The sequence below is a fragment of the Bubalus bubalis genome, chromosome 2 (genome assembly GCF_019923935.1).
Source record: "Bubalus bubalis isolate 160015118507 breed Murrah chromosome 2, NDDB_SH_1, whole genome shotgun sequence".
In the NCBI taxonomy this organism is placed as follows: Eukaryota; Metazoa; Chordata; class Mammalia; order Artiodactyla; family Bovidae; genus Bubalus; species Bubalus bubalis.
Genome location: NC_059158.1, coordinates 43,351,195 through 43,364,115, shown reverse-complemented (window position 1 = coordinate 43,364,115; position 12,921 = coordinate 43,351,195). Strand labels below are relative to the sequence as shown.

The 12,921-nt window shown below is 44.9% G+C and overlaps 1 protein-coding gene across 2 annotated transcripts in view; it reads right to left on the bottom strand.

The window, feature by feature from the left end:
* The window catches only part of NUDT3 (nudix hydrolase 3), a 124,787-nt gene extending 113,057 nt beyond the window's left edge, over positions 1-11,730 (bottom strand). Inside the window, exon 1 of one of the 2 annotated variants that reach the window (XM_025271432.3) lies at positions 11,385-11,730. In XM_025271432.3, coding sequence (XP_025127217.1) covers positions 11,385-11,483 — 99 coding nt within the window. In that variant the 5' untranslated portion in view covers positions 11,484-11,730. The remainder of the gene's footprint in view (positions 1-11,384) is intronic. The other variant, XM_025271422.3, reaches the window with a different exon arrangement.
* Positions 11,731-12,921: the final 1,191 nt, after the last annotated feature.

Genomic DNA, 12,921 nt, shown 5'->3' with positions numbered 1-12,921 from the left:
AATTCTTTAAAAGGACTTTTTTCTTTCCTCTTTTACGAACAAAGAGATCAACTAACTATATACAAAGAAAGTCTACCTAAGGGATCATTTCTTTTTTATGTTTATAATACTCTTTTCTTCTTCTCTTTATAACATTTTGCTTCCACTTGCTTTAAATTTTTATTCTTTCTGTAATAAGCTTTTTCCTGGAGTAGAAATTCACTCTCTTTATCTCTTTTTGGAAGTGCTCACAAAATACCACAACATAAGATAATGCTTTACGACACTTGAGTTACTAATTTCGCATTTTAAAGGGGGTTAAAACCCATCCCACACTGCCTACAATTTGTTTTATTAAGTGCATTTGGACAAAGCACACAAACACACACACTCTTCAGTTGAGTTCAGTCACTCAGTCGTGTTCGGCTCTTTGCGACCTCATGAATTGCAGCACGCCAGGCCTCCCTGTCCATCACCAACTCCCGGAGTTCACTCAGGCTCACGTCCATCCAGTCAGTGATGCCGTCCAGCCATCTCATCCTCTGTCGTCCCCTTCTCCTCTTGCCCCCAATCCCTCCTAGCATCAGATTCTTTTCTGTGCCTCAGATACGTAACTAGACTCACAGGAACAGCCCACTTCTGGTTAGCTGCACTAAGCAAGCAGCCGCAGAACACAACGTGAACAGTGAGACATCAAAAAGAAAGTTTAAAAATCACTTCCTGTTTGTTTTGCCAATACTTTTGGTGCTCACATTTGAATATGGGTGTTTCATTCTAGTAATGTTTCTATTTCATATTAAATCAGGTTACACGGGCAATGACCTTTTTCAGTCATACCTTCCCACACCCAGTTCTCCCTGTGAGGGGATGTTAGAAAGAGAGAGAGAAGTTAAAGGTCTGGTCTGTGAGAAGGGAAAAGAACAGTTTTCTTTCTTCCTGAGTAGGAAAAACCCAGCTCTTCCCTACTGTGTGCTTCTTCCCTGTGAGTCTCTGCTGCTCACACAGAAGGCTTCTGATGACTAATGCTTGGCTCTGACGTCTAAGACTTCCAATCAGCAAATGTGTGTGGGGTTTTCCACACCAAGCCAAGTCTCTGCAATGCCAGCTGGGTGTCCCACAATTTAACTCAATTCTGCCACTATCCTCTCAGAGAAAGTGTCTACCTAGAGATCCCATAGGTTACAGTCTCAGTCCTACGAGACTGTCCCTGTCCCCCTTCAGATGGCAGTCCCCCTCACAGGTTATAACCTGTGCTTCTGACCAACCAGCTACAGATCAGAGGTGCCAATGACCCCTCTCCTTGGGTTCCTCCAGACCTCAGGGAAACACTTCCTTACATTTACAGTTAATGAAAGGACACAGGGGAACAGCCTGGTGAAGAAAGGTCCTGTCTTGCGTGCAGGAGGCTCTGCTCCCATGGAGTCTGGGCGCATCATCCTCCCCGCGTGGATGTGTCTGCCCACTGGAAGTTCTCCCAACCCCACAGAGGCTTCACTATATAGGCATGATCAAACATTTAACTCCATTTTCAGATTTTCTCCCTTCTCAAAAGAAGTGTGTGTTGTGGGGGAGGGGGGAGGGGGTTTGCTGAAAATTTCAAGCTTCAAATCATGGCTTGGCCTTTCTGGTGACCAGTTCTCATCCAAGAACCATTCAGGAGTCCACCCAGAGCTGCCTTGTTAGAAAAAGACACTCGTATCACACAGGTAATTACAAGTTTCAGGAGTCCTGTGGAGGAACAGAAGTCAAGGACCAATATTAGAACAAGAGACACTCCTAGTGATGACACTTTGGAAATTAGAAGAGTCTAAGGAGCTCTGTGCCAGGAACCAGGAACAGAGATCAGTATATACATTTTCTATCATCTCACAGTCTGTCTCAGGAGGAGCTGAAAAGCCACAACTCCACTCAGAATTCTCCCTCCTCCCCACTCCACAGCTGGGGACAAGGGATACGGCTAAAGTGAACAGCTGCCTACCATACACCATCCTGAGAAAAAGACACTATGGCTTAAAAGGTCAACTCTGAGTAGTCTAAAGAATGAGATTTCAGAAATCAGAAAATACACTCTGACCCACAGGACTGCTGAGCTGCTTTTAAGAAGCTTGAAGGCAAGTAGCTTTCATTTGACAGCACTCTCCTGACACACACAGCCCACTGACAACACATCCCCCTCTCGAAAGAACTGATCTCTCTCTCTCTCTCTCACACACACACACACACACACACAGAGACAACCACTCGATTCCTACAAGTTCCCCACTCTAGAAGGATCCCTGGCATTTAAGGTAAACAAACCTCAATAAAACTAGGTAAGTATTCAAAAATCATAGGTATTCTAGTGGCCTGGGTTCAAATACATTTCTAGGAAAAACTGGCAAGCTTTTGCTCTATTAAACAAAAACTGTCACCTTTTCCTTGCAATGCACTGCGGTACTAACTTGTATAAGCTAACTACCTGACTTGTGTGCAACAGCCTACTACACACACACACACACACGTGCACACAGAAAACCTCTGAAAGAAGAATCAAGACTGAGAAACAGGGTGGCTAGAGAAGAAAGGTGGGAAAGAGATCCACCTTTCACTCCATATCCTTTGCAAGTTTTGAATTTTGTACTGTGTGCATAACATTACCTATTTAAGGTAGTCTTTCTGAATAAGTTACCCTAAAAAGAGTGTAAAGAAACTTTAGGGTCTCTACTTCACATCCTTTCAGACCTATCTCTTGAAAAGACTACAGTATTTTATCTCTACCTGTACAATACGTAAATACACTGGTATTTTTGCTTATTTACTGGTATTTACATCAGACGCTTCACAAAAGCAATGGCTTCCATTCTGTCTTGTTCATGAACAGTATCCAACCTGGAAGTAGGCACTCAATAAAAGCTTGTAGGACAAATGAATAAATGAACGAATAAATCTAAAAATGAACACTTGGATTTCCCTGGTGGTACAGTGGATAAGAATCCGCCTGCCAGTGAAGGGGACACGGGTTCAATCCCTGGTCTGGGAAGACTCCACATGCCATGGAGCAACTAAGTCTAAGAGCCCCAACTACTAAAGCCGGTGCGCCTAGAGCCCACCTGCGACGAGAGAAGCCTCCACAACGAGAAGCCCGCACACCTGAAAGAAGGGTAGCCCCCACTCTGCGACCAGAGAAAGCCCGCCTGCAGCAACAAAACCCAGTGCAACCAAGGGTTAACTGATTAATTTAAAAAATGAACACCTTTTCCTATTCAAAAGGTTAGGAAGAAAAGGCTTCAAAAAGGCTGGGAAAAAGACTGAACACTCTTGAGGATCTATGTTACCTCAGCACAAAAATTCTCAAAATGGATTCAAGTTTTCGTGAGTGTTCAGAGTGTTTTACGCAGAAACTCAGGTGCATATGTTTTATTACTAAATTTTAAGTTTGAACTTTATTTCCAAATTCAACTCCTTATTCTTCTTTTATCCATATATTATCTTTTTTTGGTCCATGATGGTTTCTTTGTTCTGTTTCATGTTAACCACCATCAACCAAATCCTTTAGATTCAGCACCCATAAACTTTACACCTTGTTTCTATTACTCTGACCTACATCAAGACAAAAGTGATGATGACAGGAAAATTTTATGAGCATACCTATCAATCTTTATCTTCAAATTAACTACTTTAATATTAACAAAACAGCAGAATCCAAATTTGACATATTTTTGACAATGAACCACTATGGACAAGTCATTAAAACAGTATCAATACTTGATTATAGTTTGTTGATGTGTTTAAATTTAATTGTTAATAAAACTTTCCAGGCTATCAGCAAAATGAAAATCCTTTTCCCTAGGCATCACTAGGGTTGGGGATCAGTACAGCATATCAAGTACCCAACACAAATCCTGTGAGATGGCACAGACTTTCAAGTTCAACATCTGAAAGAAATCCTAAATGTCCTATGATAGACCATGCAGAGAGACTCTGAAAGGATTTACAACCAAATACACACACATACCTTCTGTAAGCTGATACTCAAGATATCAGACACCTTGTCACTGGTGGTGGTTGGTTTAGCCGGCAAGTCATGTCCGACTCTTGCGACCCCATGGACTACAGCCTGCCAGGCTCCTCCATCCATGGGATTCTCCAGGCAAGAATACTGGAGTGGTTTGCCATTTCCTTCTCCAGGGGATCTTCCTGACCCAGGAATCGAACCCAGGTCTCCTGCATCACAGGCAGATTCTTTACCAACTAAGCTACGAGGGAAGCCCACCTAGTCACAAAGGCTGGAAATAAAACAAGAGCTGGGAGACTTCTCAGCTATCAGCACTTTACTGGTAGACACTAGCATGTGGTATCTCTTGGTTATTTTCAGTTCCTCCACTAGACTGCAAGCTTCCTCAAAGTAGGGACTGCATGTTCACTCATTCACTCACACAGTCAACAAATAATATTTAGCATCTATTACTATTCTAAGCACTGAGGACACAGGAGTGAATAAAAAAGATAAAAGAGACACATCCCTATCCTCAGGGACTAGCCTGAGATCAGGTGAGAGGAAACAGACAATACACAGACTGAATGCACAGTATGTCTCGATGGTGATATGTGCTGCCAAGAAAAAAAGCGTTAACAGATGCACAACGGACTGCTGTTATCTTATACAGGGTGATCATTAAAGACCTGTCTGATAAATTTAACAAAGACCTCAGGTGAAGGAGGGAGCCATGGAGATACCATGGGGGAGAATCAGCACAGAAGCTAGAGGGCTGGAAGAGTGGGGTGAGAGAGAGGGAGGGTGATGAGATGAGGTCAGAGCTAGGGCAGGGGACCAGAGCACCAGAGCGCGGGTTTGCTGAGACAGACCACCACTGGAGCAGAGGAGCGACAGAATCTGACTTCTGTGTCAGAAGACTCACTCTACCACTGTAGCAGTGAGGACTAGAGGGGTAAGGGCACAAGCAGGGAGACCAGTCAGGAGGATAAAGTCATAATTCAGGCAAGAGGCAAGACGGGGTTAGGCCAAGATAGTGCAGTGGAGGCAATTCCCTAGCAGTCCTGAGGTTAGGACGCTGTGTCCACCGCAAGAGGCAGGGGTTCAATCCCTGGTTGGAGAACAAAGATCAAGCAAGCAGCGCGGCACAGAAAAAAAAAGAAAAGTGTGCTGAAGGAGTAAATAAACAAATGTGTTCAAACAAGAGCCTTGCCTTTCGCTACTATTTCTATTACTGTTTCTAGTAAAGCAGATACACAACACTCTATTTATTGAAAAATAAGACTCACCCAAAAGCAAAAGATTAGGGCAAGAAGTAGAAAAGAATAATGAAGATCGCAGTACAATTTCAAACTAGAATCCACAACTTGGGAAGTCGGTATAAAAGGAGGTAATGGGAGAAACATCTAACTGACTAACTTGTATTTACTAGGCAGGCACAAGGGAAAGCGTATGGGAATGCCCGCATGTGTGCACACACATGCACACACACACACACACACACACACACTCGCTCTCTCTCTCTCCCCTTCTCTCTCTCACACACACACACACAAAGCCTCAGGAAAGATGCAGAAACACAAGGATCAGAAATGTGCAGTCAGCTGGATCCATGCACTCGTGGTGACTCCAGAGCAATGTGATACTATACAGTCCCCGAGATACGCTACAAAAGGACTCCCCAACCGGCCTGGGCTCCACTGGAAGCTCTTTACCATGGTTCTCACCCCTGATGAGTGCCACCTGAGCCTTACTGCCCACTCTGGAGCCTGGGGGAAGGTCCTTTCACCTGCTCTCCTGGGGGCATTTTTACTGACAAACACTCAGGCTACCAGAGTCTCCACTCACTGAGGGTCTTCAATGTCAGTCATCCCCTCACCCAACCTAGTGAGCTCAAGGATCTGAAGAAATGAGAACCAGGAACCCCATGCCAAGAGAGGCAGGGCTCCTGATGGAAAAGCTCAACAAACAAAACTAAGACCTTTAAGAACAGTTTTGTTCCTCGTGTTTTAAAAGATATATATAGTGCTGCACTCAATATGCCAGCAAATTTGGAAAACTCAGCAGTGGCCACAGGACTGGAAAAGGTCAGTTTTCATTCCAATCCCAAAGAAAGGCAATGCCAAAGAATGCTCAAACTACCGCACAATTGCACTCATCTCACACACTAGTAAAGTAATGCTCAAAATTCTCCAAGCCAGGCTTCAGCAATACGTGAACCGTGAACTTCCTGATGTTCAAGCTGGTTTTAGAAAAGGAAGAAGAACCAGAGATCAAATTGCCAACATCCACTGGATCATGGCAAAAGCAAGCGAGCTGCAGAAAAACATCTATTTCTGCTTTATTGACTATGCCAAAGCCTTACAATAAACTGTGGAAAATTCTGAAGAAATGGGAATACCAGACCACCTGACCTGCCTCTTGAGAAATTTGTATGCAGGTCAGGAAGCAACAGTTAGAACTGGACATGGAACAACAGACTGGTTCCAAATAGGAAAAGGAGTATGTCAAGGCTGTATACTGTCACCCTGCTTATTTAACTTCTATGCAGAGTACATCATGAGAAACGCTGGACTGGAAGAAGCACAAGCTGGAATCAAGATTGCCGGGAGAAATCTCAATAACCTCAGATATGCAGATGACACCACCCTTATGGCAGAAAGTGAAGAGGAACTCAAAAGCCTCTTGAAGAAAGTGAAAGTGGAGAGTGAAAAAGTTGGCTTAGAGCTCAACATTCAGAAAACGAAGATCATGGCATCCGGTCCCATCACTTCTTGGGAAACAGATGGGGAAACAGTGGAAACAGTGGCAGACTTTATTTTTCTGGGCTCCAAAATCACTGCAGATGGTGACTGCAGCCATGAAATTAAAAGACGCTTACTCCTTGGAAGGAAAGTTATGACCAACCTAGATAGCATATTCAAAAGCAGAGACATTACTTTGCCAACAAAGGTCCGTCTAGTCAAGGCTATGGCTTTTCCTGTGGTCATGTATGGATGTGAGAGTTGGACTGTGAAGAAGGCTGAGCGCCGAAGAATTGATGCTTTTGAACTGTGGTGTTTGGAGAAGACTCTTGAGAGTCCCTTGGACTGCAAGGAGATCCAACCAGTCCATTCTGAAGAAGATCAGCCCTGGGATTTCTTTGGAAGGAATGATGCTAAAGCTGAAACTCCAGTACTTTGGCCACCTCGTGCGAAGAGTTGACTCATTGGAAAAGACTCTGATGCTGGGAGGGATTGGGGGCAGGAGGAGAAGGGGACGACAGAGGATGAGATGGCTGGATGGCATCACTGATTCGACAGACGTGAGTCTCAGTGAACTCCGAGAGTTGGTGATGGACAGGGAGGCCTGGCATGCTGCAATTCATGGGGTCGCAAAGAGTCGGACACGACTGAGCAACTGATCTGATCTGATCTGATATATATATTTAATAAAAAGTTTTAATGCACAAGGAAATCTGAGATGATCCAGTCAATACTTAGCTTTCTGCCTCAGTAAAAAAGACCCCTGAGGAGCAACTTCAACTTTCCCAAGCACTGTGATGTCACCCCCATGTATAGTCAGTATCACTAGCCTTTCCAGGAGAGTATTTCACATTGCTAGATATTTCAACTGTCTAAAATGCCTGTGCCACACTCCCCTACCAGGCCAGGAAGGGCAGAGTACAAGCAAGCCCACCCCTAGTATCCCTCCCGTTCTGTAAATCAGAAAATGAAGAAAAGGAATGGGTGTAAAAGAGAAGATTTCACTGGAAGTGCTTTAGGAAGGCCCAGGGTGAATACCATGACAAAGATGAATGTCATAATACCCAACTTAGTGTAATAAAATCTTACAAGAAATATGTTTAAGTCTTCTGTAATGTTTATGATAAAATATTAATTGGAAGATATGACAGATTAAAAATATAAACGCAGAAAATTTCTGGCAGTCCAGTGGTTAGGACTCCATGCTCCCACTTCAGGGGGCACAGGTTCCATCCCAGGTCAGGGAACTAAGAATCCACCATGATGCACAGCTTAAATAAGTAAGTAAACAAAGTATATTTATTTGCTAATCTTTGTCAGTCACGATGTAGTCGGTCCATGATCTTGACTGTGGGTCTACTGCTGAAATGCAAGTTGTCTTTCATATACTATGCCCACCATGTGTGACCTGTATTTTTCAGCTCTAGATTTTAAGAAGAAAAACAAAAACCTGAAAACATTCATGAAGTGATCTATATGCAGAGTCTGTCTGGACTTTTAAGACTTCTTTTCCATCTTTTTTAGTTTTCTAATCCATATTAATCGAGCAGCAATTTTTTTTTTAGTAACTTGAAATTATTGGATCATTACAAAGCATTTGAAATATTTTTCACAAAACCATTCTTTTTGAACTCAAATTTCACCAACTGACGTCATATTTAATTACACTGCATAATTACAATTTTCAGTGTATTACAACAAATATATACAGATATAGAGACAAATACAATGCATATATTACAAAAAAAATAAATAAATACAGGGATCAATACAACTGGTTGGGAGGCCACATGGTCTGGAACCTGTCAGGACCAGCAGCTCACGGAGTAGAATCAAGTGCACAGTGTATCAGGTGGTTAAAGCAGAGACTGGGCCAGAGACTGTCCACTGTACTCAGGTGCACTGTAAGAAATGTTAACTACCACCAACGCCCCAACCTAAAGGTTTTAATTTATCAAAATGTCACCATAATTAGTAAAACATCTACGGAGGGGAATTTTCCTGCTACTGATGCTTGTTTATCAACAGGAAAAGCAGACAGAGATTTGAAGGAAAGAGAACTCATTTTCATCATGTTGTTGAGTCTGCCCCTCCAGGCTTCCTGCCTGCCTGTCTCCTTTGTAACTGTATCACAGAGCCTGACATTTAATGAGTGCTCAATAAAGCTGCTCAGTAAACCTGCTGAATATGTTCACACACCCCAACCTGGATCAGTATTTCAGCTGCTATCACTGCTGGCCTATAAATAAAATTTTCTGGGGCTGGAGAAATGGAATGCTAGAAGGTTTGACTCATGGTCTATTATCTGCTAATATTTCCATCTTTTTCTTTACATTGTAAGTATGTTTCTTAGCACTGATTAACTAAATTTATAAATCAGGATCCTATTCATACTTAGATTATTATTGTTTTAATGCTAATATTGATAGTATTCTGTAAATTATTCTATCTTGATTAAAGCCATTAGTGCTCATTAAAAAATAAAATTGGGTTGAATGTCGTATTGCGTTTGAATTTCACATTCCCACAATGCGTGGCGGCTAATGCTTCCAGTTTCTGGCACTACTACTGAGAACATAAAAGTTCTCCTGGAACTAACAAATTACTTCCCTTCCAACACAATTATATAATCTGAGAATTGAATGGCACCCTAGAGATTATTCCGTGGTCCAAAATCCCTCCCAATTAAGGGTTCCAATCAAAAACCACTCAACTTTTTGGGACAAGGAGGGATGTTTATCTTTAAATCCCATGTTACAGAATGCTGCACCGATATAGTAGGCTCTTAATACATATTAAACAAATCTAAAACACACCCCTTTCATTAATTTTATTCTTCCTAGGCTTTAGCTGTATTATCTACTGAATCTGTAATTACAGATTTGCATGAATCTTCTGCTCATTAACCAATGTTCAGAAAGAAATTCAGTAGAGGAAACTTCATGATCAGTCAAATGTTTTAACATCAATGCTGCTTGTACCGGTGCATAATAAGCCTTTAACAGAAAACAGAAAACCAAGTCTTCATTACTTTGCTTATGATCCATAAGGGGTTTCCAATTTATCCAAAATATTCACATGTTCTCAATTCCTTATGATTTATTTAACATGTAAAGTCTTGCATCATTCATACAATTATATACCCTTCTACTTATAATTGGGGTTCCCACAGATTTAACCATATTACTGCAGTAAGACATGTTATTATGCTAATTAGTTTTCCCTCCAATTAACAGCCTGTGATCCCGTCAGATTTCCCACAATACGACATGATAATGGAGAGAACAAAGCCTCTGGGGCAGTAAACATCACCATTTTACTTTATGCAAGTATGTATCCCAAAACAGTACACAATTTACAGCAAGGCAGTGCCTAGCAGCTATTACAATGCATTGGTTTTGAGTACTTTTACAATATACATTTCCAAATCTAGTTTCCTACTGTTTCGCTGAAAGGGAACACACAAAATCTCTCAACAGAACAATTACAGTGCTTTTATTAACTTTTTTTTTCCCCAGGCAATAAATTTCCACTTCCTCCTAAATATCTCTGGACAGCAACTTCTGGCAACCCATCTGTCTTTCATCACAGCTTCTTTTCATAACTAACGGGTCAAGTTCTTTTCTCTCCATTTCAACACGATGTACTGTACTTGCAGCCCTGCCACGATAGCCCACTGCTGCATGCAGAAATACAGCATATTGAATTTCACTGTCCTTCATTGTTTCCAGTTTAACTGCCATTTTACCACCATACACACGAGAGGAATGCGTTCCCACAGGCATCTTATGAATTTCCAAAGCAGCTATTCTTTGAGGATTTACAAAAAAAATTTGCCTTCTCTGAATTCCCTTTATTACCAGAGAAACGGCTTTGAGGAGTTTAGAGATTTTTTTTAAAGTACCCTATGCAAAAAGAAACTGATTCTAAGCATTTCTATTTTGCAAGCAAATTTAATCCTAAAGATCTTCCTAGGGCAATGGAGGAATGTCCGGGCAAAGATTCTTAAAAGACTGATTCTGGCTTTCCCAATTAAAATGAAAAAATTTTCAACCCACAAAGATTATCTTATCAAATTGTCCTTTCTTCTCAGGCTTACACCATACGGGCTACCCAGCGCAGTGGAAAATAAACAACTGGCTTTGGCTTTTGCACAACGCCCTAAATCTTCCTAAAACTCCCCCCACCGCCTCGGGCTCCCAGACGTACATAATCCCTCGGCAAACCCCGAACCTGCCAATGAAGTGGTTGCTTTCTCCGCCACAAAGGGCCGGCCCCGCGCCGCGTGCACGGAGGCTCCTGCACACACACATGTGCCGGGCTGGCCTGACACAAGCGCGGGGCTGCCCTCCCCGGACCCCAAGCCGCAGGCCCGGCCCGAACGCCGCGCGCTCTCCCCGGCCACCGCCTTCTGCCCTCCGCCCCTCTCTCCTCAGTGACAGGATGCCCGCTCGCGAGCGCCCGGCCGCGAGCTGCCGTCCCCGTCGGCCCGAACCTCAGAGCCACTTCCCCTCCGCCCACCGTCCTCGTCCCTTTCCCCCTCGCCCTCGCCTCAGGAAATTCCGTCGGAACTTCACTCGGGCCGAACCGAGCGGCCGGGCCCGGGCCGCGCCCCCCACCCCCCACCCCGCGCCTCAATCCGAGGTGACCACCGACCCCGGAGACCCCCGGCCGGCCCCGCGCCTCACCTCCTCCTCACTCTCGCTGCGGAAACACAGGCACGCGGCCCGCTTCTTGTAGCCGTCGCCGTCATAGGTGCGGGTCTGGTTCGACTTGAGCTTCATCATCCTCCGGGCCCGAGTTGGGGGGTGCGGCGCGGGTCTCGGGAGTCGAGGGTGGGGAGCCCGCTCCGGACGGCCGCGCGCGCGCGCGCGCCCCCGGCTCGGCCAAGGGAAGCAGGGAGGGGGAGCCGCTACTGCGCTACACGGCTCCGCCGCTGGCTGGCCGCGGCCGCCTCATTCCCCTCGGCCGAGGCCCCGCTCCGCCGCCGCCGTCACGGCTGCCGTCGCCGCGGCCACCGCCCCCTCTGCCGCCGCCACCCCCGACGACGACCGCGCCGCCATCTTGGGCGCGCTGCGTCAGCGGCGTAAGGCCGCGCCGGCCTGCGGGACGGCCGCGCGCTCGCAGCGCCTGCCGCGTTCGGGAATCGCGCCCTCCCAGTCCGCGAGGCGTAAACGAGCGTCTGGGATGAGAGGGCGCCGCGGCTCGACGCGGCCACTACGCCAGTAGCGTAGGGGCGGGGACTGGGAGCCGCTCTGGGAGGAAGCGGAGGGGAAGAGGGTGCGGGTGCTGGACTGCCCCGCTCCGCTAAGTAGGCGGAAGCGAGAATTTGCCCAAGGTCACGCCGCCTGGTCCTTGGCCTTGCCCATCCATCAGGGAGCGGGTGAGAGAGAAGGTCTAGAGGTAAAAAGAAGGATGCAGTTAAACGTAATGGAGAGTGCAACTCGAGATGCCTGGGATTAAGCACTGCACAGAAACGGGGCAGAAGGTGGTGCGCATTGCATTGACATCCAGGATCTCTGACAAGTCTATGGGCTGGGTCATGTAGTTCACTGAAAGGACAGGTGTTTTATCTTACATCTCTTTATCGTGCAAAAAGGCAAATGCTTCATCTTTAGGTATACAGGAGGGCTAGAAAGGAGTGAGGAAGACAGTGTGCAAATCATAAGGCATCATGATTTGGGCAGTAAAAGAGGATATATTGTGGATGTCAAATAGATTCTCCAGGGAAGGACATACAGCCAGACGCCCTCCAGCAAGGTAGAAGGAGTGTGACTTGTGAAAGTTCTTAATAGCCCACACCGAAAGTAGTCCATGTGGATGTCCCGGAGGTTCTGAAAATCCTGTGTGGGATTTGTTTGTGAATTGCTTATTACCCTCCCCCGCCTTTTTTTTTTTTTTTTTTTTCTTTTTTTGAATTTGTGTGTATTTAGCATAGTCCAACCCACTCCAGTGTTCTTGCCTGGAGAATCCCAGGGACGGGGGAGCCTGGTGGGCTGCCGTCTATGGGGTCGCACAGAGTCGGACACGACTGAAGCGACTTAGCAGCAGCAGCATAGTCCGAAAAGATCAGGATTTGAAGCCAAACAAACCTAAGTTGGAATTCATTTACATAATTTATACTCCTCTAAAATAGAAATAAATGCATTTGACACCTGGCACGTAGTAGTCACACAATACACTGTAACTACAAACATACCTCGATTTATTTCACTTTGTTTTTGT